This window comes from Gorilla gorilla, chromosome 12, assembly GCF_029281585.2.
Source record: "Gorilla gorilla gorilla isolate KB3781 chromosome 12, NHGRI_mGorGor1-v2.1_pri, whole genome shotgun sequence".
Classification (NCBI taxonomy): Eukaryota; Metazoa; Chordata; class Mammalia; order Primates; family Hominidae; genus Gorilla; species Gorilla gorilla.
The window spans coordinates 37,247,900-37,272,820 of record NC_073236.2 but is presented as its reverse complement, the minus strand read 5'-3'; the positions used below and the strand labels follow the sequence as shown (position 1 = coordinate 37,272,820).

The following is a 24,921-nucleotide window of genomic DNA, read 5'->3' as shown; positions in this document are numbered from 1 at the left end:
CTGCCTCAGCCTCCCGAGTAGCTGGGACTACAGGCGCTCGCCACCATGCCCGGCTAATTTTTTTGTATTTTTTTAGTAGAGGCAGGGTTTCACTGTGTTAGCCAGGATGGCTAACTGACCTCGTGATCCATCCGCCTCAGCCTCCCAAAGTGCTGGGATTACAGGCGTGAGCCACTGCGCCTGGCCTAGTTACATCTTTTTAGTCTTGATTCAGAGTTGTGGCTATTCAGGCATCTAATCTGAAGAAAAAATATTTGAGCTCAGCATCGTCTAATCATAATAGTTTTTTTTAAATTTGCTAATTATTTTATTTAAAGTATATTTAAGTTAAAAAGCATTAAGTTCAAACGTGCATGCTTATATTTTAAACTGTTTTCCATTCATGACATGCCAAACTTTTCCTCCCCGGCTAACTTTGCCTTTCTCATTAACAGAATTATGTTTTAATGGTTTTCATTGTCACTTGATGCTGTGGCCAAGGAATTGAAACTTACTTTAAATGATAATTAAGTCAAATACAAATACGTTTTGAATTGTTATACTGCTTTTTATGAGCACAGGCACTCTAGAGCTGAGTTTATGTTGTGCTCAGTAGGCTAGTCTCTTTTTCCCTACTAAGTTAATGAATGGTGGCCTGGACTTCAGATGGCTAGACAGTTATGTGCAGTATCTGGAGGGTGTGATGAAGCCCAGAAATATTCCCAGTCCTTGAATTTCGCTAGTTGGTAAAATGCGAGCTCCGTTTACCCTTGCTAGGCTGCCTCTGCAGGGTCTCCCTTTATACCTTCATACCAGTCCCCACCAAGATGAATGCTGGCTGGGGAGCAGGGCTGCCTCCAGGTGAAAGTGTCACCAGCTCTGGTGGCTTTGGATTCCAGGAGCCACAATTGTGTGTAGGCACTAGGCTTCTGTTGGGTGTTTGGATGGTGCATTTATATTTACCCACGGTAAATATAAATTTACCTTTATAAATTTGGTCAAGCTTCATGCCTTGCAAAATAATTGGGGTGACTATATGAGGACAGAATACTATATAGTGAGCCATTCAAGTGCCACTTAAGTGCAGATGTTTAAGAAGATGCATAAAGTGATGAAAATGAATTTAACTTGAAGAAAAAAAAAATGCAGCCGTAAGATTTTTGTCCCTTAATTGTGATTTTCTGTTTTCTAGAAGGCTATTCCTAGTGAAAGTTTCTAGAAAATAGTTTCTGGATACTTGTTTTGTGGCCATCCAACGGGTTATATTTTCCTTATCTGAGGAAAATTTTTTTAACAATTTGCGTAAGAGAAATGTTTCTGAGTTTGGAGTGGGGACTAGATTGTGGGGATGATCTGCTCAGTTTGATGCACTGGTGAGTTTTCACTATACATAGCTTAATAATGGGGCCAGCAAAGGATAGAATGTGAATATGAAATGGTAGAAATACAAAGTAGAATGTGTATATGTGGGTCACAGTTTGCACTGCTGTTAGTAGTTGGCCTATACTTACAGTAGAGAGCAAACTTTATATGGAATCAGTGAGAAGGTAGATTGTACATGAATAGGTATGATACACAGATATCCTAGAATCACAGATCTTTAAAGTCAAATAATTTCTAAACCCCATTTTCTTGTGCTTTTGTAAGGACCCACTACCTTTCTTACTTTATGGATGTATTTTAGTATGTAGAATGGACAGTGACAGTGGTTTGATGGCAATTTTTTTCCCCCAGAGATGAAGTCTTGCTCTTTTGCCCAGGCTGGAGTGCAGTGGTGCTATCTCGGCTCACTGCAACCCCTGCCTCCCAGGTTGAAGCCGTTCTCCTGCCTCAGCCTCCCGAGTAGCTGGGATTACTGCTCCCGCCACCACGCCTGGCTAATTTTTGTATTTTTAGTAGAGATGGGGTTTCACCATGTTGGCCAGGCTGGTCTTGAACTCCTGACCTTGTGACCCGCTCGCCTTGGCCTCCCAAAGTGCTGGGATTACAGGAGTGAGCCACCGCACCCGGCCAGAAATTTTTTAATATTGTTGAATCCAACACCAAATACAACTGTCTGAACAAAGCATATTGCCAGACAGAATATGTCCTCTATGCTTTAAATGTAGGAATAAACTGTTTTTGCAGCATACACTTAACGAAGTTTTGGTAATTTATCCTGTATGGGATTTTAGTTGTAATAGATGAGTCACGGTAATGAAGAGACACTTTGGACTTTTTTGTAATTGTCTTTACTCATTTATTTTCTATGGAACAAAGCTCATTTCCCAGCCATCAACTCAAGGTATTTGGCTTCCCTTAGTATGGCAAACCTAAGGCAAACCAAAGGAAAAAGGTTTTCCTTTTTTGTTTGTAACTTCCTTATAGTGTCTAATGGCTCTTAAACAGTTTTCTCTGGGTACATTTTACATGAGTACATAAGTAGATGTACTATATTTTACTAAGTAATGTGCTTCGGAAAATCTTTGTGTAAATTAATGTTTTGAAAATGAAAATATTGTAAATATAAGAACATGATATTTACAGGCATTATAAACAATTTTTTTTTTTTTTGAGATAGAATTTCGCTCTTGTTGCCCAGGCTGAGGTGCAATGGCACGATCTTGGCTCGCTGCAACCTCCACCTCCCAGGTTCAAGCGATTCTCCTGCCTTAGCCTCCTGAGTAGCTGGGATTGCAGGAGTGTGCCACCATGCCCGGCTAATTTTTTTGTATTTTTAATAGAGACAGGGTTTCACCATGTTGGCCAGGCTGGTCTCAACTCCTGACCTCAGGTGATCCATCCACCTCGGCCTCCCAGAGTGCTGGGATTACAGATGTGTACCACCGCGCCTGGACTGTAAACGTATTTGGGTTTTTTTTTTTTTTTGAGATGGAGTTTCGCTCTTGTTGCCCAGGCTGGAGTGTAATGGGGCGATCTCGGCTCACTGCAACCTCCACCCTCCAGGTTCAAGCGATTATCCTGCCTCAGCCTCCCGAATAGCTGGGATTACAGGCATGCGCCACCACTTCTGGCTAATTTTTAATTTTTAGTAGAGACGGGGTTTCTCCATGTTGGTCAGGGTGGTCTTGAACTCCCCCTCTCAGGTGATCTGCCTGCCTCGGCCTCCCAAAGTGCTGGGATTACAGGCATGAGCCACTGTGCCCGGCCTTATAAACACATTTTTTAAAAATAAGTTATCTTTAATTTGTAAACTCAGCTTTTACATGCTGGATCTATATATCTGGCATAATTATTACCTGAAATTTACCCTTTTCAACACTAGACCTTTTTTCTGCTTTGTTTCTGATAACGTTTCTAAACTATTTTATGTTTCTACATATATGTCTAAACTGTTAGGTATCTACTTTCTTCGTTAGTGGACAAAGCCTGTTGACCATAGGTCATCCTTTTCTAGGCAAGTGCAAGGTTGTCCCCACGGAGGTCATGGAGTTTGCTTTATTTGCCATCCTATACCCAGCACCTCGCTAAGTCCTCGACACATCAAGAATTGTTTTCTTTACAACTCTGTCATTTTCCTTCCTCTTAGGTATTTCTTATCTACTAGGGACTTAGCACTGAGACCATTTATAATATTACTATTTTTATAAACATAAAAATGCATGTGATTTTGCATCTACTGCTGAGTAACTTGGAGGACTCTTTCTTCTTGGCTCTCATGGTCTGGATGTTGGGAGGGTGCCAGAGGCCTATGAGTAATTGGCAACTGTTTGTATATATGTTTCTTAAAACAGGGCACGTCTCCATGCTGTATAGTAAATATTTATTGAACAGATATATAGAATAACCATTATCCTATTATATAATATGTAATTTAGTGAAACATTGCTTTATTATTTTGCTTGTTTTTACTATAATTTTTTTTCTTGATTCTTTACAGAGTGATAAAATAGAATTTTACTAATTATGTATAATTCCATAATTATAGTTTTGTGGTGAATGCTCCAAATGTCAAAGGTAATGTGGGGCATTGAGACACACAGATTTAAAATTTACCATTTTCAATTAGGTCCCTCAAAGTTCTGGAACCCTGGCTCCTGCCCAGAGTGATGTCCTACCATGTACAATGCTGTTGGCATCTCAACCACTGTGGAGCCACTTCAGGAGCATGGAATTGGTCAATTGGGAATTGGGTGGTAATAGGATGAGTACATTTTGTTTGTTTGTCACATAGCACTGTTTTGTGTAGTTCTTTTGTTTATATTCTTTGTCTTTGGGGGATGAACCCTGGCCAAACTGTGCCTTGTATTAGGGGAAGAAAACCTCTTTTTGACAGCATATTCCTGCTCTGTGGTGGTTGTGATATCACCAGCATATGGCATGCTGGCATCTCTGCAAAGGGGCCAGAGGTATGAGTTTTAGGAGAAAGCTTCAGATACAAGAGCCAAACCTGGTATTTTAATGACATAGTTGGCACATCTACATGTGTCATTTACACTATTCAGACAGTTGTGACTTTTGGGGGAAAACAAGGCTGTAAATTTTAATGCCTATCTTTAATCCCTAATGAGAATGGAGTTAAGTGGAAATTATAAATTAGTGGCATGGGGAGATATCAACATATTTGATAAATATTTGAGTTTAAAACTTCCTAGAATAACCTCCATTGTGTTTTGTTCTCTCTCTAGGCAACTTGGCATTAAGAACGGAATGTTTTTTGGGCATGCTAAACAACTATGTCCTAATCTTCAAGCTGTTCCATACGATTTTCATGCATATAAGGAAGTCGCACAAACATTGTATGAAACATTGGCAAGGTACAGTGTATCAAACTGTCATTTTGTGTCTGTGTTTTCCTTCTTTTAGCTAATAGTAAAGACAGTTCAAGTTGTCTTTAGGATTGTCAGGATCACTTTTGTTAGAATTTTATCTTCCAGGAACCACTCCTCAGCATCCCAGTTTGAGACCTTTCTTTGGGCAATTTCCAGGTAGCTCAATCTCAAAGGATAGTTTTGTATTGCCAAAATTGTTCATGTGCTTCCTTGGTTGATGTAAGATCTGATTATTCGCTTATATTACTTCTAGTCTGTGGTTCTGGTTTTCTTCCCATGGAGCCAGATAGATGAAGGATGGAATTTTTTAACCTGGTTATTCTCTTTTATTTCATTTTAATTATAGTTTTGTTCAAAATTAGAACTGATGGGTTGATAACAAGTGGAGACACTTTAAAACCTTTATCTTCTTAAAATCATTGGATATGCCAAAAGTTAGTTTTCATAAAAGTGGGTCTTTAATAATAGTTTCAAAATGGTTGAGTTGGCTTGAGAAAAGGTGATTAATTTTAAAAATATTTAAAAGTGTAGATATATTTCATATTAACTCAGAACTCAGATTTGTTAGAAGTATAACCAGCCTATTATGCTGTAAACCAGGGGTCAGCACAGTTTTCTGAAGGGAGCCAGATAACGTTTCTGTCACTCAACAGAAGTTCTCAGTTCTGCGTTGTGAATGGAAAGCAGCCACGGGGAATGTGTATGAATGGGCTTGGCGTAGTTCCAGTAAAAATGCATTTACTGGATGTTAGGCCAAGGTTTGTCAACTCCTGGGCGGTATTAATGTTCCAAGAGATAGACTTCTTGCCTCTGTTTTCACCTCTGCCTCTTCCTTTTTATGCGTTGATTTGAACACCAGTATCTGCTAAGTACAGGTGACTGCTAGATGCTGCTAGTCCAGAAAGGAATATCTAATCCTTGCCCTTGTGGGAGCTTGCTTTAGTAGGAGAGAGAGAAAATGTGAAGGAACTGATTATTTCCTGGCGTCATTATGTAGGAGTAAGTGCTGAATGATAAGCCACTTATTATAGCTATTCTATTAAAGAGAACACACTAATTAACTTTCCAGTTATAAGTTGGGTAACTAAATAAATAAATCCCAAATACAGGAATGTTGGTATTGTCAAGTGGAACATGCTTTAAATCCTCTTTGAAAGGAGGAAGTCAGTGGTAGCATCCAAACGAGGGCTAGATAGGGATGGGTGACTGAGGTCAGTACTGTGGTGCTCCTGTGTCCTGGGTATTGAAGCCCTAGAGCAAGCATCAGCCTGTGCCTGAGGTTATGAGGATGTGAGAGAGAGCTGTGACCTATACTCCTACACAGTCACATGCACACGGTCCCGATAGAAGGCTGGAGACAGTTTCAGTGGCATGTTTCTATTCTTAGGGGAAAAATATCCACAGTAGTATTCTTCTACCACCCTTGGGAAATCCTATCTCAGCTTCATGTTCTCCCTGCCTCAGGGCAACTTTCACTCTGAAGCAAAATACCTCATACCAGATATACCCTTCTGTTCTTAAAAATGTCATACTTTAAGCCTAAACAAAACATACTTATTTCTTTAATAGAGATCTTAATCTGATTGTAACCTACCTACAGTAAGGTGTAGGTGAGAGATGAGGACCGCCTTCCTAGTATACATTACCAAGTGGATTATGAAAGACATAGTTTTGATCCTGAGGCCTCTTGGGTTTCCTCCCATTTCCGGTCCAGTTCTATTTTGTGATTTCTTAGTCCTTGTATTACCATGGGGGCCACATAGCAACTCTTGTCTTCCTTTTTCTTTTCTCTAATTAAAACAAATCCTTTTTGTGGATAGATCCTATGAGATGATTTTTTAAAAAGTATGTCCACATGCAGAGAGTGTAGATACTACTCTCAGACAAGCAGTTGGGATGACTGGCCACTTTTTCCTTCTGTATTCTAGGCCTGCTACAGTGAGTGGAATTTAACTGTGACATTTTTGTTTTAGGAGAGTAGCAATTACTGATTTGTCTAATTTTTCTGTTCCTTAAAGGATTCTCGTAAACCATTAGATTAAATGTTTTGACAGTTCAAATTCACCCACCGGTTTTCAACTCTTCAAAGGTTTATAGAAGTATTGTCAGTATAGAGAAACTGAAATAATAATTTATGCTGTGTTTTTGTTTTTTTGTGTTTAAATTTTTTTTGTTGGTTATTTTACTCCTCAAACATTTTCCTATCCAATATGCTGTATTTTGGTAGTTAATAAGGAGAAAGAGAACACACTAATTAACTTTGCAGTTAAAAGTTGGGTGACTAAAATGGTACTTCAGCCAATTCATTTAAAATGCCTTGTGAGGAAATAGAAAAAAGAGAGGATAAGAAGACTGTTTTGCAACATTGGGTCTACCAGATGGTGGCTGTGGCTGTGATTCGTTGCCTTTGCTCTGTGTTGATAGCTACACTCATAACATTGAAGCTGTCAGTTGTGATGAAGCGCTGGTAGACATTACCGAAATCCTTGCAGAGACCAAACTTACTCCTGATGAATTTGCAAATGCTGTTCGTATGGAAATCAAAGACCAGACGAAATGTGCTGCCTCTGTTGGAATTGGTTAGTATCTAGCTTATCTTGTACTCAAAAGAGTGGCTTTGAGATTCTTGAATATCGGTTAATTTTATGGAGTTTTTCTTTTTATTAGCTTCCTCTCACTTGTAAAACCGTTTTTAGCATTGCTTACAATTGTGTGACACACGAGATAAGTGCTGGAAATATAAGTAAATGGTTGATAATCTTCGCAATAAATAAGTTAGAATATTTCTTACTTATTCTTAAAAAATTGGAAAGGTTTCATTCAACATTTGTAAACAGTTTTTTTTTTTTCCCCAAAAGTGAATGGAAACCGTATTTAAAGCTAGGTGGTGGTATGGGTTTAGAGTTCCGTGTTAAGTCTGAGTCTTGTTACTCTCTGCACTTCAGCCTCCCGGCACATGGAGCTATTCCTGTCTTCACTCAGTTCTAGAAGTCACCCTGACTCCAAGTGCTCTCAGTAACTGTCCAGTCTCTCCTCCATCTCCATCCATGCTGTCTTTAAACCTTGTACTTTGTTTCCACAGCTGCTCCCAGCACTTACCCTGCTTTTGTTGATTCTTCCAGCCGTGTCCTCTGGAACTCTCTCTTTCATACTTAAGCTTCCCTGAGTCACCTCTTCCTTTCTTAACCCACTCATTACCTTCTGGCAAGATACCCCTTTTCTTGCCATTCTGTTACTAGAGCCAGTTTGTCCCTCCCATACTCAGTATACCACAGGCTTGGAAGGTAAAGTTAACTGTCTTAGCTTGCCATTGTCACTTTCAACCATTATTCCTCCATCTTCATCCAAAAACCCTTCTTCCTCCAAAGTTCCCTGTCTCCTTTGTACCCATGAAATTTACTAATGACTGAGTGGTGATGCAGAGAGGCTAATGCCATTGAAAGAAGAATTTGTTACTTCCATTTCCCGAGAGGAGGGGGCACACCGTGCTACACAGGACTACTGGGGAAGCACCAGGGTGGTTAGGAGACGGAAGCTGAAGGAGTGGCAGACGGAAAGTCTAGGCTCCAGAGCCTTTGTTAGGGTTTTTTTCAGAAAGGCAAGGCAGGGCTGAGGAAACACTTTAGGAGTGGCTAGTTTGAGTAATTCTGGTGGGCTCTGGGCTATAGGGGTGGTCCCTAGTTGCCTGGTAGCTGGCCCTGGGACAATTTAGGGCAGGAGGTGGTTAGGTTGCATATGACAAGTGTGCTTCCAGGTAAGAGGTTTACTGTCTTTAGGAATTAGCCAGCCCTGGGAGGGCAGTCTCTCCCCAGCCAGCAGGATTTTTAAGATTTCAAAACACTGCAAGATACAGAAAATAAAAAGTATGATTAATACATTCCCAGCATTCCTACAGCTACTGGCTAGCCTACCTTTTACCCCCTGATGTTGGCCCACAGACGTTGGTAACATTTCACTTAGGAATTCTATATTCCATTGTCAGGCACAATTTTATTTTTTTGTTTTTAATTGTCCTTAATTTTCATTTATAAGTGATCATATGAATCCATTCTTTTAAGTTCAAGCATATGTAATGCCAGAGTCCCACTTTATATTTCCACTCCTCAGTGCCTTTCCCCTCCCCTGAACTCACTACTTTTATCATTTTGGTGTGACTTCCCAGAACTTTCCCTGTTCGTGAATCTCTGTTTATATAAGTCTTCTATAAAACCAAGATACGTCCTCAATATAAGTCTTCCCTTTGGAGATTTTAGTATTCACGGAGAAGCCCACCTAGCAGCTGAGCTCTGCAGATCCCTGCCCCTTCTCAGGGCTTGGTGCCCTTTTCCTCCACTGCTTCTGTGGCCCCTGCCCACACCTACACCGTGAACCTCACTGCCTGTCTCTGTGTTTTGAGGACTCTTCTACCCTCAGTTCCTGCTGCTGCTTTGGGCTTTCTGGTTTCCCCAGTCCAGTAGCGCTCTTTTTATTGTCATTTCCCTACCTATTCTGTCTCCTGTGGCTGGGAACATGAACTACTCTTTGATCATGGCCTTCAATTCCTACAAACACCCACTCTGAAGATCAGGACTGCTGATTGGGCACGGTGGCTCATGCCTGTAGTCCCAGCACTTTGGGAGGCTGAGGCGGGTGGATCATGAGGTCAGGAGATCGAGACCATCCTGGCTAACATGGTGAAATCCCGTCTGTAAAAATACAAAAAAATTAGCTGGGCATGGTGGTGGGCGCCTGTAGTCCCAGCTACTCGGGAGGCTGAGGCAGGAGAATGGCTGGAGCCCAGGAGGCGGAGCTTGCAGTGAACTGAGATCACAACCACTGCACTCCAGCCTGGGCGACAGAGTGAGCCTCCATCCCAAAAAAAAAAAAAACAAAAAAAAAAACATCAGGACTGCTTTCTCTATTCCTGCTTCTGGTTAGATGCTGAAATGGCACTTGCGTTAGAGCAAAGAGAAACCTCTGTCCAGGTACTCTGTTGGTTATAATCTAAATACTTAGCAAAATTCTACACCTTATTTGAAATAATCAAAATTTATTTTCATTGTTTTTAGAAACTTGATAGATAACCTGTATGAAGAGATCTTTGTTGAGAAATTTAAAAAATAATTGTGACTATTTCTTGGATGACTTTTTTTTTTAATAGGTTCTAATATTCTCCTGGCTAGAATGGCAACTAGAAAAGCAAAACCAGATGGGCAGTACCACCTAAAACCAGAAGAAGTAGATGATTTTATCAGAGGTCAGCTAGTTACTAATCTACCAGGTAAATACAAATATTTTAACAATACTTTTATTACAGGCATTATAAGTACTTTTCATATCTATAATATAGAACTGTGAGACCTCTTTTTGCCCAGACATGAATATTATAAAAATTTTTAAGTCTTATTGAGTGCCATGAAAAACAAAATTTGGAATTCTGCATTAAATATCCCCTCAAATGATTTGTCAGGACCTTAATGTTACATTTTTGTTTTGCTTCTAATCAGTTTTACTTTAGGTATTTCTCAAGTAGCAAGATTCTAAGAAACAGTGTTAAAAGGGAGGATGATGAAATTGACTTTCAGTCCTTTAAATAAATGATTATTGAAATAGTTTACTCCTGGGCTAAAGATAAAAGTTTTGAGCTTCGATTCTCCTATGTCATGCTGCAGGACTAGCGACAGTTTTCTGAGTTTATTAAACAAGTAGTTTTAAAAGTATAAATAGAATGTGTGTGAGCTGTATTAGGAAAAAGGAAACGTAAAGAAGGATTGTGTTTTCAATTAACTCCACTCATGGAAGAAAACCTTCCATCTTAACCTTTCTCACCTAAGGGGCAGGATGTTCAGTTATTTCATATTTTTGTGTAGTTACCTATTTATTATAAAGTGCCTCTGTCAGCTTTGTAAAGTCTTCATCTTCATTTATAGTGAAAGTTTTAAAATTCATTTGTTAAAAGTAGATTTAGTGGCATTTTTAGATGCCTATTTTTAAGCCTAATAAAAGTATGTCCGAACTAACTTAGAAGTTTCTGTTAACAGGCCATAAATATTAAACGACAGAAATGGCATTTTATGGTAGGTTAGTTTTAAAGCTTCCTGACCCCCGTAGTATATAACTTAAAACGATGTATTAGTGTCAGAAATGTGTAACATGACATTTTTGATGGTTAGTTTCACATTTAATTTGAGAATACTTTATAAAATCAAACTAGCAAATTACTGTAGTAGACAACACAGTTTAAACATTTTTAATAAGAAATCTTACTGCAGTTTTATATAAGAAGGAACTGGTATATTTAAAGCTGCATGTAAAATTTGAGTTTTAAGTTTATTACACTAGCCATCTCTGTTAGTTTTCTAGGGGTGCCATAACAAAGTACCACAGACTGGGGTGCATAAACAACAGAAATGCGTTGTCTCACAGTTCTGGAGGCTGGAAGTTCAAGATCAAGGTGTCAGCAGGGTTGGCTCTTTCTGAAGCCTCTGCTTGGCTTGTAGGTGACCCTCCTCTCCCTGTGTCTTCACATGGCCTTCCCCATATGCATGTCTCCATCCTGATCTCTTCTTGTGAGGATACCAGTCATGTTGGATTAGGCTCATCAATATGACCTTGTTTTATCTTAATTACCCTTTAAAGATTCTGTGTCCAAATACAGTCACACTGTGGCCGGGCATGGTGACTCACACCTGTAATCCCAGCACTGTGGGTGGCTGAGGCGGATGGATCATTTGAGGCCAGGAGTTCAAGACCAGCCTGGCCAACATGGTGAAACCCTGTCTCTATTAGAACTACAAAAAAAATTAGCTGGGGGTAGGTGGCACATGCCTGTAGTCCCAGCTACTCAGGAGGCTGAGGCACAAGAATCGCTTGAGCCTGAGAGGCAGAGGTTGCAGCGAGCCAAGATTGCACCACTGCACTCCAGCATGGGTGACAGAGTGAGACTGTATTGAAAAAAAAACAAAAACAAATACAGTCACATGGTGAAGTACTGCAGTCAGGACTTCAGCATATAAATTTGGGGAAGACACAGTTTAGTCCAAAACACCATCTTTAAATCGAACCCTTTTTGTAGTTTTCTTTGTGTTTTTGTTTGTTTTAATAGAAATAGGGACGTTTTAGCTACTTAACCTAGTAATCCTACCATTCACCTTCATTTGCTTCCTGGCTGGAAAGACTTTATTTCTTTTTTTTTTTTTTTTTTTTTTGAGATGGAGTCTCGCTCTGTTGCCCAGGCTAGAGTGCAATGGTGCGATCTCGGCTCACTGCAAGCTCCGCTTTCTGGGTTCACGCCATTCTCCTGCCTCAGCCTCCCGAGTAGCTGGGACTACAGGCACCCACCACACACCCGGCTAATTTTTTGTATTTTTAGTAGAGATGGAGTTTCACCTCTGTCTCGGTCTCCTGACCTCATGATCCGCCCGCCTCGGCCTCCCAAAGTGCTGGGATTACAGGCGTGAGCCACCATGCCCAGTGAAAGACTATTTCTTGAAGGGCAAGTGTGAAGTTACGTGTCCTGGCCAAGCTGAGGCACAGCCTTGAATTTCCTAAGGGAGATTTGAAAGATAGGGCAGCAGAGTTGGCCTTCTCTTCTTCAGAGCCAGGTTCTGTATTGCTCACAGTGGTTCATGTGGTTTTCATAAAATCCCCAAATCCTTAACCTGACTGTTATAGAACATTTCAGGTCTATAAAATATCTCCCTTCTCCATTGTTACTCCTGTCCTGAAGTGTGTTCCACAGATTATAAGCTGTTCCTTTAAAAAGGGGTTTCATATAGGAGAGGGAACCTTCTGTGGTGGAGGGGTTTGTACAGTGAAAGTCCTGGGAATTATTTTAGAAAAGAAACCTATTTATCTTTGTTAAAGACTAGTAATTTCTCAAAGATATTTGGTGATAAATATACAGTACCTATTTATATCTTGTGGAACATGCTTTGGAGGAACTTGGTTCTCTAACCAATAACCAGGAGAAATTCAGTGGTAACTTGCCCCATCTCCAACCTCTTTAGTCCCTTGTACCCATAAATGTTTAGTGACGACATACGTGCTGCGTACAGTAATAAACAATTAGAATAGCTACATAAGAAGGAGAAACACAATAGTAAGTTTTTGTTTTAGGAGACTCCACAGAATAATAATTGTGTATTACACTAATAAATACGTTTCTTAATATGATCTGGTTACCTAAGGAAAGAAAGGATTGACCCCAACGACTATTACAGTTTGAAGAACCGTTTCTACTTTTTCTTTGGATCTTTTCAGGGCTTTTTACCTGCGCATGCACTCTTCAATGAAGGGCCCTCTGCACCTCATTCAGCCTTTGCTAGGTTTGTGCATCTAGCATATGGATTCCCTCTCTATCCCATTTTCAGAGAACCACCATGATCACGTAGGCATTCATAAAGTCTGCACTAATACAGTAGCTACGTAGCCAAGTGAAGCTAGTACAATTTGAGTTAAATTAAAGTTAAATAAAACTACCAATTCAGTTCCTCACTGCCCTGGCCACATTGCAAGTGCTCAGTGGTCACATGGAGCAAGGTTCTCCTGTATTGGATGGCAGATGAGAACATTTCCATCACTGCAGAAAGTTCAGTTGAACAGCACTCCTGTAGATGGTGAAAACTTTATTCTTTGAAGTTTACTCCTCTATGTCTGTATTGGATAGCCAAGTTCTGGATGCCAAGGAGGGGACATTATTGGCCACTTTTAACCTAGGGTAATAGTTCCCCTTCAAGGACAGATGCCAAGTCTTTGTCCCAGTTGCTTGACCAGGAGCCTCCTTGACTCTCTCTTCGTTGAGATTTGGTTCTAAAAGAGCATATTTTCCTTCACCTTTTCCTTAATAGGTGGCTGCACTCTTTGGGCCCGGAGCCCCCCTTACTTTGTCCATAGAGTGGCCATCTTTCCCTTATAAACACCTACTTAATTGACGTATTTAGTTAAAACTAGCAGCCCTCTTCAAGGTTTTGGTCCTGGCTCCAAGTTTAATTTTCCCACCCCCACTCAGTAGGAGTTGGAGGTACACCACACCCCCTGCCTCCCTCCCCCACCTCCGGTTCAGGCCATTTCATTCCATCAGATGAGCCTGCATGGAGAAGAACTGTGCCTCTTTCATAGAGGGATGTCCACTTAGATTAGATTGATTACGGTTAACTTGGTGATGTTTAATATAGCCTTTCCTTTGCACCTGTAGTGCATAATTTGTTCTAGTATACTCAAGATACTCTAAAATTTTAAACTATGGGTTTCTCCCCATGCCCATCCACCCCAACACGTGCACACACTAACACAACCCAGGATGATGATTGTCTCTTGCTAATCTTGGAAGTCCCTGAGAACAGATTTGTTCCCCAGAACTGTAAGGGAAAGATCATGGTCAGATTATGGGAGTGGGAAGTGAGGCAACAATGGGAGGGACAAAAGAGAGACACAGAGTCTTCCCTGATGTTAAGAAGTCTTATGACAAAAAAATAACAAAAAGAACAAATTGAAGAAAAAAGCCTTTCTTAAAAGCAAATAGCTGTGCAAAGTGTCTATCTTTGACAAACCAAGTATGTAATTTGTCTATTCCCTTGTGTTTCTCCTCCCCATTTTGAAAAGCACTTAGGTTTCACTTAAAATTTTACCTTTTGGTGAATGGTACTTCTCTGGAGGATTTTTTTTTTTTTTTAATTGTTAACTCGGGGTCTTTGGTATTTACTTGCCCTTTGTTCTGGCTCGGACTTTAAAATGGCACAATTGTGAACGAGCACCCTTAACGCCTTCATCTCACTTCCATTAAGGAATAAAGTGTCTGGGTTTAAACTTGTCTGACCCACATTGATGACTTCCTAACCTTGTGTTGTATACTGGTTCCAGAGGTTTTCCTGGCAGAACTTGGACTAGCTAGTTTTTCTGCTACTGAAGACCACTCAGGAGGATGGGAGCTATGAACAGAAGTTAGCAGACTTCACTCTGAGCTCTCTTTTTTAAACACAGGGTCTTGTTCTGTCACCTAGGCTGGAATGGAATGGCAGGTTCATAGCTTACTACAGCCTCGAACTCTTGGGCTCAAGGGATCTTTCCAACTCAGCCTCCCAAGTAGCTGGGACTACGGGAGTGCACCACCACACCCAGCTAATTCTTTTTTCTATTTTATAGAGACGGTCTACCTCAGTTGCCCACATTGTCCTCAAACTCAGACTGTTGGCCTCCAGCAATCCTCCTGCCTTGGCCTCCCAAAGTATTGGGATTACAGGTGTGAGCCACCACACCCAGCCTGAGTTCTCTTTTGATAAGTTCCTACAGAAGACCAGAAACACAACGCTGTCTTTTCCTCATTGATGGAAAATTTTTACTTGATGATGTGGAACCATTTTAACAAGCATTATAGTTTCCCTCAGTTACTCCAAACCTCTTTCCCAAATTTGTGGACCTTTTTAAAGCATTTAGGGCAAATTGAAGAAAACCAAGACTCCAACTTAGAGCAACAGAATTAATCAGTATCCTTTAGGTGGGGCTCAAACGTTACATCTTGCAGAATAGGACATAAGGACTGCTGCCTGCTGGCCCAGCTGTAGGAGAGTTCATATCTCTTCAGAGAGATCATCCTTTTGATTAAAAAAAAGTCTGTCTTCTACCCCCACCACCAGTTGGTTTGGTTAGGGTCCTTCATCCTCAGGTCAGTGGTATGTGTGATAGCATGTAACATTTCTGGACTTTGGCCCATTTTGTGAATTCTTGTTCTGTTTTTCACTGAAAAAATGTGGCTGATACCACTGTGAGATTTGGTGATGACTGAAATCATAATAGATCCCTTACATTTCGTGAGTTGGCTAGTACGTCTGTAAGTCACACTATAGACTTGTTTAAATGACAGTTGATTCCTTAGTTGATTTTGTGACTAAGATACATATCTTGGTATTATTCACTAATAAAGAAAGTGACATTTTTGATAACTTGAGTTATACATATTTTAAAAGTTTCTGGTTCATCTATATGTGGAGTCCAAATTGAGAAGTAGAGTCTAGAAATACACCTACTAGCATGATTTTGCACCAAAAAATTCTTTAGCCTGTGGATGCTTCAGTTATGTTGCCTAAAGACTTTAAAGATTATTTTAAACTAGTTGTTTTGTGCATAAATGGTGGGTATTTTGTGTTAATAAACTTGTTATTAGTAGCTTATTCTGCATACTTAACTATATTCCCTTTCCTAGGAGTTGGACATTCAATGGAATCTAAGTTGGCATCTTTGGGAATTAAAACTTGTGGAGACTTGCAGTATATGACCATGGCAAAACTCCAAAAAGAATTTGGTCCCAAAACAGGTCAGATGCTTTATAGGTTCTGCCGTGGCTTGGATGATAGACCAGTTCGAACTGAAAAGGAAAGAAAATCTGTTTCAGCTGAGATCAACTATGGAATAAGGTTTACTCAGGTACTGATCATTGAACAGATTTTACCATCTGTTGCTCTTTATATTTTTACATAGTCCTACCTCTACAACTAAACCATTAGACCCTCGATGCTTGAAATTAAGTCTTAAAACTGTTGTATCCCCAGAGCCTCAAGAAGGCCTTTTAAGGCACTGTGTGGTAAGGTGTAGCCCCAGATAAGACTGAGACTGAGGAAACTTAGCTCTTGGGGAAATATACTAAAAGATTATGCTTTGGAGGCCAGTTATTAGAGAACTTGAGATTATAATTATTCTAATTAACAGTGAAAAAATAAAGATGAGAAAAATATTTTTAATGTTGAAATATTTTTTAAGCTATAGTTAAAATTAAGTTTCAGCAAACCCCTCCTTATGCAAGCTTTTGGAAAGCTGCAGCACAGATGGCTGAGTAGTTTCCATTTTCCTTCAGATTATGGATTTGGATATTTTTTTTTTTTTTTTTTGAGATGGAGTCTCACTTTGTTGCCCAGGGTGGAGTGCAGTGGCGCAGTCTCGGCTCACTGCAACCTCCGTTTCCCAGATTCAAGAGATTCTCCTGCCTCAGCCTCCCAAGTAGCTGGGATTACAGGCACCCGCCACCACGCCCGGCTAATTTTTTGTATTTTTAGTAGAGACGTGGTTTCACCGTGTTGGCCAGGCTGGTCTCAAACTCCTGACCTTGTGATCCGCCCGCCTCAGCCTCCCAAAGTGCTGGGATTACAGATGTGAGCCACTGCGCCCGGCTGGATATGTCTTGAATTTGTATGTACAAACACCACCATATCATAAGGATTTGAAATGTGATGAGTTAATTACCCTCTGTGCCTACACTGTGGACCTCAGGAGTTTTGTTTCCTTAGGCATGGAGATAGATGATGTTTGGGCTATAAGCACAGTGTTGGAACACACATTTTATTAGCAGAACTTATTAACATAATTACAAAAGAATTTTCAACAAGTCAGTGATGGCATAGAAAAGAAAGAAAGGGGCCCTATGCGGTGGCTCACACCTGTAATCCCAGCACTTTGGGAGGCCGAGGCAGGCCGATCACCTGAGGTCAGGAGTTGGAGACCAGCCTGGCCAACATGGTGAAACCCCGTCTCTACTAAAAATACAAAAAAAATAGCCAGACATTGTGGCAGGCGCCTGCAATCCTAGCTACTCGGGAGGCTGAGGCAGGAGAATCACTTGAACCTGGGAGATGGAGGTTGCAGTGAGCTCAGATCATGCTATTGCACTTCAGCCTGGGGGACAAGAATGAGACTGTCTCAAAAAAAAAGGAAAGAAAGGAAAAATATCTTTTAAAAGTACTCATTACTTTCACTTTGTTGGGAAGGTGGGTATTTGTATTTAATAGTTGAGGGTATACCAAACAGTTTTTGTTGTTGTAGTTTTACTTTTTTGAGACGGAGTCTCCCTCTGTCACCCAGGCTGGAATGCAGTGGCATGATCTCAGCTCACTGCAACCTCCGTCTCCTGGGTTCAAGCGATTCTCCTACCTCAGCCTCCTGAGTAGCTGCGATTACAGGCACCCGCCACCACGCCAGGCTAATTTTTGCATTTTTAGTAGAGATGAGGTTTCACCACGTTGGCCAGGCTGGTCTCGAACTCCTGACCTCAGACGAATCCACCAGCCTCGGCCTCTCAAAGTGCTGGGATTACAGGTGTGAGCCACCGCGCCTGGCCACGTTTCTTTTTAATAGATGCTGAGCATGATAGTGAGTAACCAACATGTTTAATATTCAAAGTTAAAATACTTGAGAACAATTATTAGGTATATAGGAAAGTGGAATGGAAGTTTCTCCACGTTTGTCTTTCCATAGCCAAAAGAGGCAGAAGCTTTTCTTCTGAGTCTTTCAGAAGAAATTCAAAGAAGACTAGAAGCCACTGGCATGAAGGGTAAACGTCTAACTCTCAAAATCATGGTACGAAAGCCTGGGGCTCCTGTAGAAACTGCAAAATTTGGAGGCCATGGAATTTGTGATAACATTACCAGGTAAGCTCACCTCAGAATGATATTGGTAATTATATTTCAGTACAGGTTGTTGTAAGTAATAGAAAATGAAGAAAACCAAGGAGGAGTTTGAATAAAGACCTGTAAACCCGTTAATCTGGTATTCTGTAGAAGCAGGCATCAGCCCAAGGCATTCAGCTTAGGTTAATGCACTTGGTTTCAGTGAGGCCCACACACAGAAGGTTGGTTTGACAGCATTGCTGACCTTGGCAGCCTTTGCTTGGCATCTTTGGGCTGTTAACTTTACTGCATGGACAGAAAGAAAGGGCAAGGCTGCAGACCAAAGGGACTGCTATAATTTCGGGACTTGGTGAAACTTTTTTCCTGAGGAAAATTTCAATGTAGTTCTTAAAAACAATGATACAGGCCACGTGTGGTGGCTCATACCTGTAATCCCAGCACTTAGGGAGGCTGAGGCAGCTGGATCACTTGAGGCCAGGAGTTTGAGACCAGCCTGGCCAACATGGTGAAACTCCATTTCCACTAAAAGTACAAAAATTAGCCAGACATGGTGGCATTCGCCTGTAGTCCCAGCTACTCAGGAGGCTGGGGCAGGAGGATTGCTTGAACCCAGGAGGCAGAGGTTGCAGTGAGCCGAGATCGCGCCAGTGCACTCCCGCCTGGGCAACAGAGCAACATTCTGTCTCAAAAAAATGATACACAAAGGCAGACTATAGTAGCTAGAAAAATGATGGTGAAGGGGAGCAACTTCATTTACATAGGTGTATAAATTTAATTGGTAAAAAGATGAATGAATCACTGTAATGTCTGAAAACTGGTAAAAGCATTTAAAAACCCTGTTTTTTTGGGGGGGTGGGTTTTGTTTGTTTTGAGACAGAGTCTGGCTCTGTCACCCAGGCATGAGGGCAGTGGTGCGATCTCAGCTCATTGCAACTTCTACCTCCTGGGTTCAAGCAATCCTCCTGTCTCAGCCTGTTGGGTAGCTGGGATTATGGGGCATGCCACCACGCCCAGCGAATTTTTGTATTTTCAGTAGAGATAGGGTTTCACTATGTTGGCAAGGCTGATCTTGAACTCCTGACTTCAAATGATCAGCCCACCGCAGCCTCCCATAGTGTTGGGATTACAGGCATGAGCCAATGTGCCCGGCCTGAAACACTTGTCTTTTATGTCAGGGCCAACTACTTAATATTAAACTTCATGTAAGATTCGTGACCAATATGAAGATGGCGTGGTTTTACATGTCATTCTATATTGCACTGTATTTCATCTGTGAAACCAAAATTTTGAGACTTTTGACACTGAAAGCTACTTATAATATGAAGTATAGTTTCATTAAAGATTAGCTCATGCCACCATACATGGTCCATTCATGTATATGATGATATTGCTAAGTCGTGAGATGACTGCTCTTAAACAGAGAAACTCCCAAGTTACCATGAAAGCAGGAATTATAAATTACAATTAGACAACATAATTTATAAAATACATTTTTTATCAGTTGGTTATCTTGAATTATATTTACCTACCTGTTATGATACACATGTATCTCAAATAGTAAATAGTGGTCATTTATTTATTTACTTTAAAAACTTATTTATGTAGAGACAGGATCTCGCTCTGTTGCCCAGGCTGTCCTTGAACAATCCTTTTGCCTTGACCTCCCAAGCGTTTTGGGATTACAGGTGTGAGCCACTGTGCCCAGCTTTTAGTGGTTATTTCTATAAGCAGATGAAGTAATGTGATTATCTTCTTAAACATTTCTATGGGAAAATCCAATTCAATTTATAATAATTTTTTTCTGGGAATATTTCTTGTTTAAAGGCCTGGAACTTCATTTGTTCATTATACATGGAAAGGATCATCCAAAACACGAAATAACTTTCCTTTGGAAAGAGAACTGGTAGTAATTTGTTAATCTGTTACTGAGTTAGTAATTCTGTTTGCAATGGGACAGCCCACTCATGCCAGAGAAGCTCAAAAGGCTCTGAAGGAAATGGTGGGTGAGGTCAGCACATCTTTGAGACCTAATAATGCTGATGGACCATTTGGTCCTCCTTCAAGAGTTCTTAAAGATCTAAGAATTGTTTATTGGCTGTACTGTAAACACAATGAAAGGAGAGTCAAGAAACAACATACAGAGAATTTGTCTTTCTCTTCTGAATATTTGCTATACCTCAGCATACATAATCTTGGAACCTAAAACTTCTCTTGGAATCAAGAACATTGTGTTTACCATTCATTTGTGCTTTAGCTGGAAAATATGTATTTATTTGTGCATATGTTAGCTAAAATCTACCTTTTTCTAAATTTCTCAACTTATTCTTAGTTGACCTAAGTGTCCATTACCGTTTTTAACTTAAAGTTCCAGTGTTCCATAATTTTTCTTTCCCCCTTGGTTGCCAATGTAACTAATTTGGTATTTCTGGCTTCCTTGAAGGGAGACTATGGCATTCACTTTTATAATCTTTGTAACTGTTCACAACTTTTCTATAACTCTTTTAAACAGTTCCATACTACTTTAGTACTAGTGAATACAGCTTTTGTACTAGTACTAGTACTAGTGAATGAAGCTTTTGTTTTTTAATTCTATCACTTACAGGACTGTAACTCTTGACCAGGCAACAGATAATGCAAAAATAATTGGAAAGGCGATGCTAAACATGTTTCATACAATGAAACTAAATATATCAGATATGAGAGGGGTAAGTGTATAGTAACATTGTAAATTCTGACTTTGTGTAATGTTTCTCTCATTTTTGAGGCTTGCTCTCAAAAGGGTTATTGCTGGTGTATAGGGACTTTATATGTAACTCTTTAGCTGCTTTGTAATACAAGGAAAAGAGAAACAAAAATTCTTGACTTCCTCCATTTTGACCTCCTTCATTTTGGAATAATTTTCTTAGATTCTTACTGTACTTTTCCAAGGTACCCCTAATTAACCAGGGGCTAATATACATGTCCTCCCTGTTCTTGTTTCCTAGAAGTAGATATGACTGTGAGGAATATGAATACATAAATTTTGTACCTTTAAGTTCCTTTTTAATCAGAAACATACTCTGCTGTCTGCTGTATGATGACCTAGAAGGGAGTGAAACCACAGGCACATCAAGATGCCTTTGAAACAGGCAAGAGGCATCAAAATGTCAAAACCATAGATTTTTGTGTGGGTTTTTTTTGTTGTTGTTGTTGTTTTTTTTTTTTGAGACAGTTTTTGCCCTGTTGCCCAGGCTGGAGTGCAATGGCGTTGTATCGGCTCACTGCAACTTCCGCCTCCTGGGTTCAAGCAATTCTCCTTCTTCAGCCTCCCGAGTAGCTGGGGGTACAGGCACCCGCTACCACGCCCAGCTAATTTTTTATATTTTTGGTAGAGACGAGGTTTCACCATGTTGGCCAGGCTGGTCTCAAACTCCTGACCTCAGGTGATCCACCCACCTCAGCCTCTCAAAGTGCTGGGATTACAGGCATGAGCCACTGCGCCTTGCCCCCATCTCTACTAAAAATACAAAAATTAGCCGGGTGTGCTGGTGCATGCCTTCATAGTCCCAGCTACTCGGGAGGCTGAGGCAGGAGAATCACTTGAACCCAAGAGGCAGAGCTTGCATGAGCCAAGATCGTGCCACCGCACTCCAGCCTGAGTGACACAGTGAGGCTCTGTCTCAAAAAAAAAAAAAAAAAAAAAAAAAAAGAACCTTTGTAGGTTTAGTTTTATGTGTGCATATGTGAGTAAAGGGTTGTTCTGGCTTGATGTGGGCTTTGTTGAAGGATTAGTCACTAAGCCAGCCGTAATTGTGATTTCTCCCTGAAATACTGTTATAATGGCACTTTATGGAGGGGTCTGCAGTGTACCTGCTGTTCATCACTCCCACCAATATTTTTTGAGAAGTATTTCATTTAAAAAAGATAAAAATAGTGAAGTTTCCAAGTAGACTGTCCTAATTTTTTTTTATCCTAATTTAAAACCTTAGTTGACGAGAACATCAGTGGAATACAGTATTCCACTTGTTTGGATTTTCTGATTTTAAAGATCTTTTGGTATATTTTGGGAGAATTGGATACTGTGAAGTTTGAGATGAATGACCACTCACTAGCTAGTTTAGAAATTGTTTTTGTAATAAGTCATATAGAATGCTGTTTGAATACTTTCATTTACCTTTATTCTAGAAACAGGATCTAGGAGATAGTGAAAAGGATTTGCTGAGGATTTTGCTTAGCTGAATTCATATTTTCACTTTAGTTTTCCTAGAAGCATACTCTTTATTCTGGGTTCTAGGTTGGGATTCACGTGAATCAGTTGGTTCCAACTAATCTGAACCCTTCCACATGTCCCAGTCGCCCATCAGTTCAGTCAAGCCACTTTCCTAGTGGGTCATACTCTGTCCGTGATGTCTTCCAAGTTCAGAAAGCTAAGAAATCCACCGAAGAGGAGCACAAAGAAGGTTGGTGGTCATCAATGTGGTTCTTTTTTAGGTGCTGCTTATGTCCTTGGAAAGACGGCAGTTGGTTTTAAAATTGACACAGCTTTATGTGATTTAAAAAATTTATATTATTCATTATGATGAATCAATAATAAAGTTTTTCTATTTGTAATGGACAGAGGATTAAAGGCCCTGTCCGATGATCTGAAGAGGCTATTTTATATATTTTCTTTTTGTAGTATTTCGGGCTGCTGTGGATCTGGAAATATCATCTGCTTCTAGAACTTGCACTTTCTTGCCACCTTTTCCTGCACATCTGCCGACCAGTCCTGATACTAACAAGGCTGAGTCTTCAGGGAAATGGAATGGTCTACATTCTCCTGTCAGTGTGCAGTCAAGACTTAACCTGAGTATAGAGGTCCCGTCACCTTCCCAGGTACATTTTTATAGTCCTAAATATAAGTACATTTTATACTCCTAAATATAAATACAAAAATACAAGTTTAAAAATGAAAATGGCATTTTTATTTCTTCATCCATTTAACCAAGAAAGGGAGAACGGGCCACTTGTTTGGGTAGATCATGATGTTGGATTCTAAATAAGCAATAATTGGGTTGAGTGAAAGTGCTTTTGCAAAGATTTGCCACTCTTGCAAGTTGTAAAGCATAGCTGAAAGGCAGTCCTCCTGTGGACTGCTGTTGTCTGTGACAGTGGTCATCATGCAGACTTACTGTATTCAGCAAGGCAGCTTTGGTGACTAGTGGTGAAGTAGAGGCCTTATGTCGAAGGGTTTTTGCAGTATTTGCAAACAGGTCTCTGGAGATTTGGATGGTTTAATTCAGCTTGTGTGGGCTGTACATGTGATATACTGCTGGCATCCCTTGGTCCTTGAAAGTAAGGTAGCACCTTAAGCTATATTGGGCAAGTTTATTTGTGCCTCCTCCGCTTCCCCTGCATGGAAGGAGGCGGAAGGAGATGTTAAATACTGGCTGTAAAACTAGGGGAAAGGGCAATGCTGATATGCTTGTATGGTGACAGATACCCACAATTAGTTACTCCTGGCAAGATAAGATTGGTCCACCCAGTTGATGGGATTGCATGTTTCCAAAGGGCCAGATGTGGATGCACAGGTAGGCCCTGGCCAAAGGAACAGTGGATTCTGTCCTGTAAGTTAGAGAAAATTCAGCTTCTAGAAACCCTTTCTTCCAGTGTGCTGCTCTCAGAGTAGAATTATTTGTATTTTTGGGCAGTCTCTCATCTGAAAGGTGAACTTTTGACCCAGGACTGTTACCTGTCCAGAATTTTAACATGTGCCTCAGGCCTTCACCCCTCCCCGGGGTGGGATCTAATTTGAGCTTCACCAAGGCTATCCATATCTGTTGGCCCCAATTGCAGGACATTCTGTGAGTATATTTGGACCTACCTGGTCATGTGGTAGTGGCTGGTACTGTATATACACTTCTTTCCAGACTACACATATTACTTCAGGCTTCAATGACAAAAGGCCAAGACGTTCCAAAAATGTGCTGATTTGGAGGTGGCTTTCCTAGCTTGATGGTCTGTACCTTACATTGATTATCCACAGTATTCAAATTGAAATTTAAAGTGGCGTGTTAACTCCCAAACACCTCATCTCTGAGCATGCTTTAACTTCAAACTCGTGTGTTTGGCATTTTATAGCTGGATCAGTCTGTTTTAGAAGCACTTCCACCTGATCTCCGGGAACAAGTAGAGCAATTCTGTGCTGTCCAGCAAGCAGAGTCACATGGCGACAAAAAGAAAGAACCAGTAAATGGCTGTAATACAGGCATTTTGCCACAACCAGTTGGGACAGTCTTGTTGCAAATACCAGAACCTCAAGAATCGAACAGTGACACAGGAATAAATTTAATAGCCCTTCCAGCATTTTCACAGGTAAGTTAAATATGGGAACCCTCTGCTGTAGTTTCAATATTCTCACCCCCCTGCTCCAACTTAGGACCTGTCTCATTTCCCTTTCTCCTCTGTATCTGACACCACATCCACTGGGGAGGGGAGGGGAGGGGAGGGGAGAGTGGGCTTGTCTCCATCTCCTGCATCTGCAGGATGTAGACTTACAGAGCAGCCTCCCGCTGAAGCAGCAGGGAAGAGACGAGGGAGGGCATGCTAAGACTGAAACACACTGATCTGGCGCAAACACATCAATGGCCACACTTGAATACAACAGAGCGGAGATGTATAATCCTGCATGGGGGACAGTAACAACCTGAGTCCCTGTTTCAATGTTTTGCTTCCCATTTTCTGCTAGTGCATTTTGCCCAGGTTGTTCTGCTGTTGTAGTGGGTTTCTTTAAGTTAGTACTCTTAATTCCTTATTCTTGCTCTAACCATTTTGAAGAT

General features: G+C 40.6%; 1 protein-coding gene across 12 annotated transcripts in view; it reads left to right on the top strand.

The window, feature by feature from the left end:
* REV1 (REV1 DNA directed polymerase) overlaps window positions 1–24,921 on the top strand; it is an 88,520-nt gene that overhangs the window by 60,582 nt on the left and 3,017 nt on the right. For 5 of the 12 annotated variants that reach the window (XM_055378443.2, XM_031008353.3, XM_055378444.2 and 2 more), the window contains 10 exons: window positions 3,989–4,096; window positions 4,608–4,736; window positions 7,176–7,330; window positions 9,892–10,011; window positions 15,931–16,151; window positions 17,973–18,145; window positions 20,727–20,829; window positions 22,398–22,563; window positions 22,782–22,978; window positions 24,224–24,457. In XM_055378443.2, the coding sequence (XP_055234418.1) occupies window positions 3,989–4,096; window positions 4,608–4,736; window positions 7,176–7,330; window positions 9,892–10,011; window positions 15,931–16,151; window positions 17,973–18,145; window positions 20,727–20,829; window positions 22,398–22,563; window positions 22,782–22,978; window positions 24,224–24,457 (1,606 nt within the window). Of the gene's footprint in view, window positions 1–3,988; window positions 4,116–4,607; window positions 4,737–7,175; window positions 7,331–9,891; window positions 10,012–15,930; window positions 16,152–17,972; window positions 18,146–20,726; window positions 20,830–22,397; window positions 22,564–22,781; window positions 22,979–24,223; window positions 24,458–24,921 lie in introns of all 12 variants that reach the window. The other 7 variants (XM_055378447.2, XM_055378446.2, XM_031008349.3 and 4 more) reach the window with 2 other exon arrangements.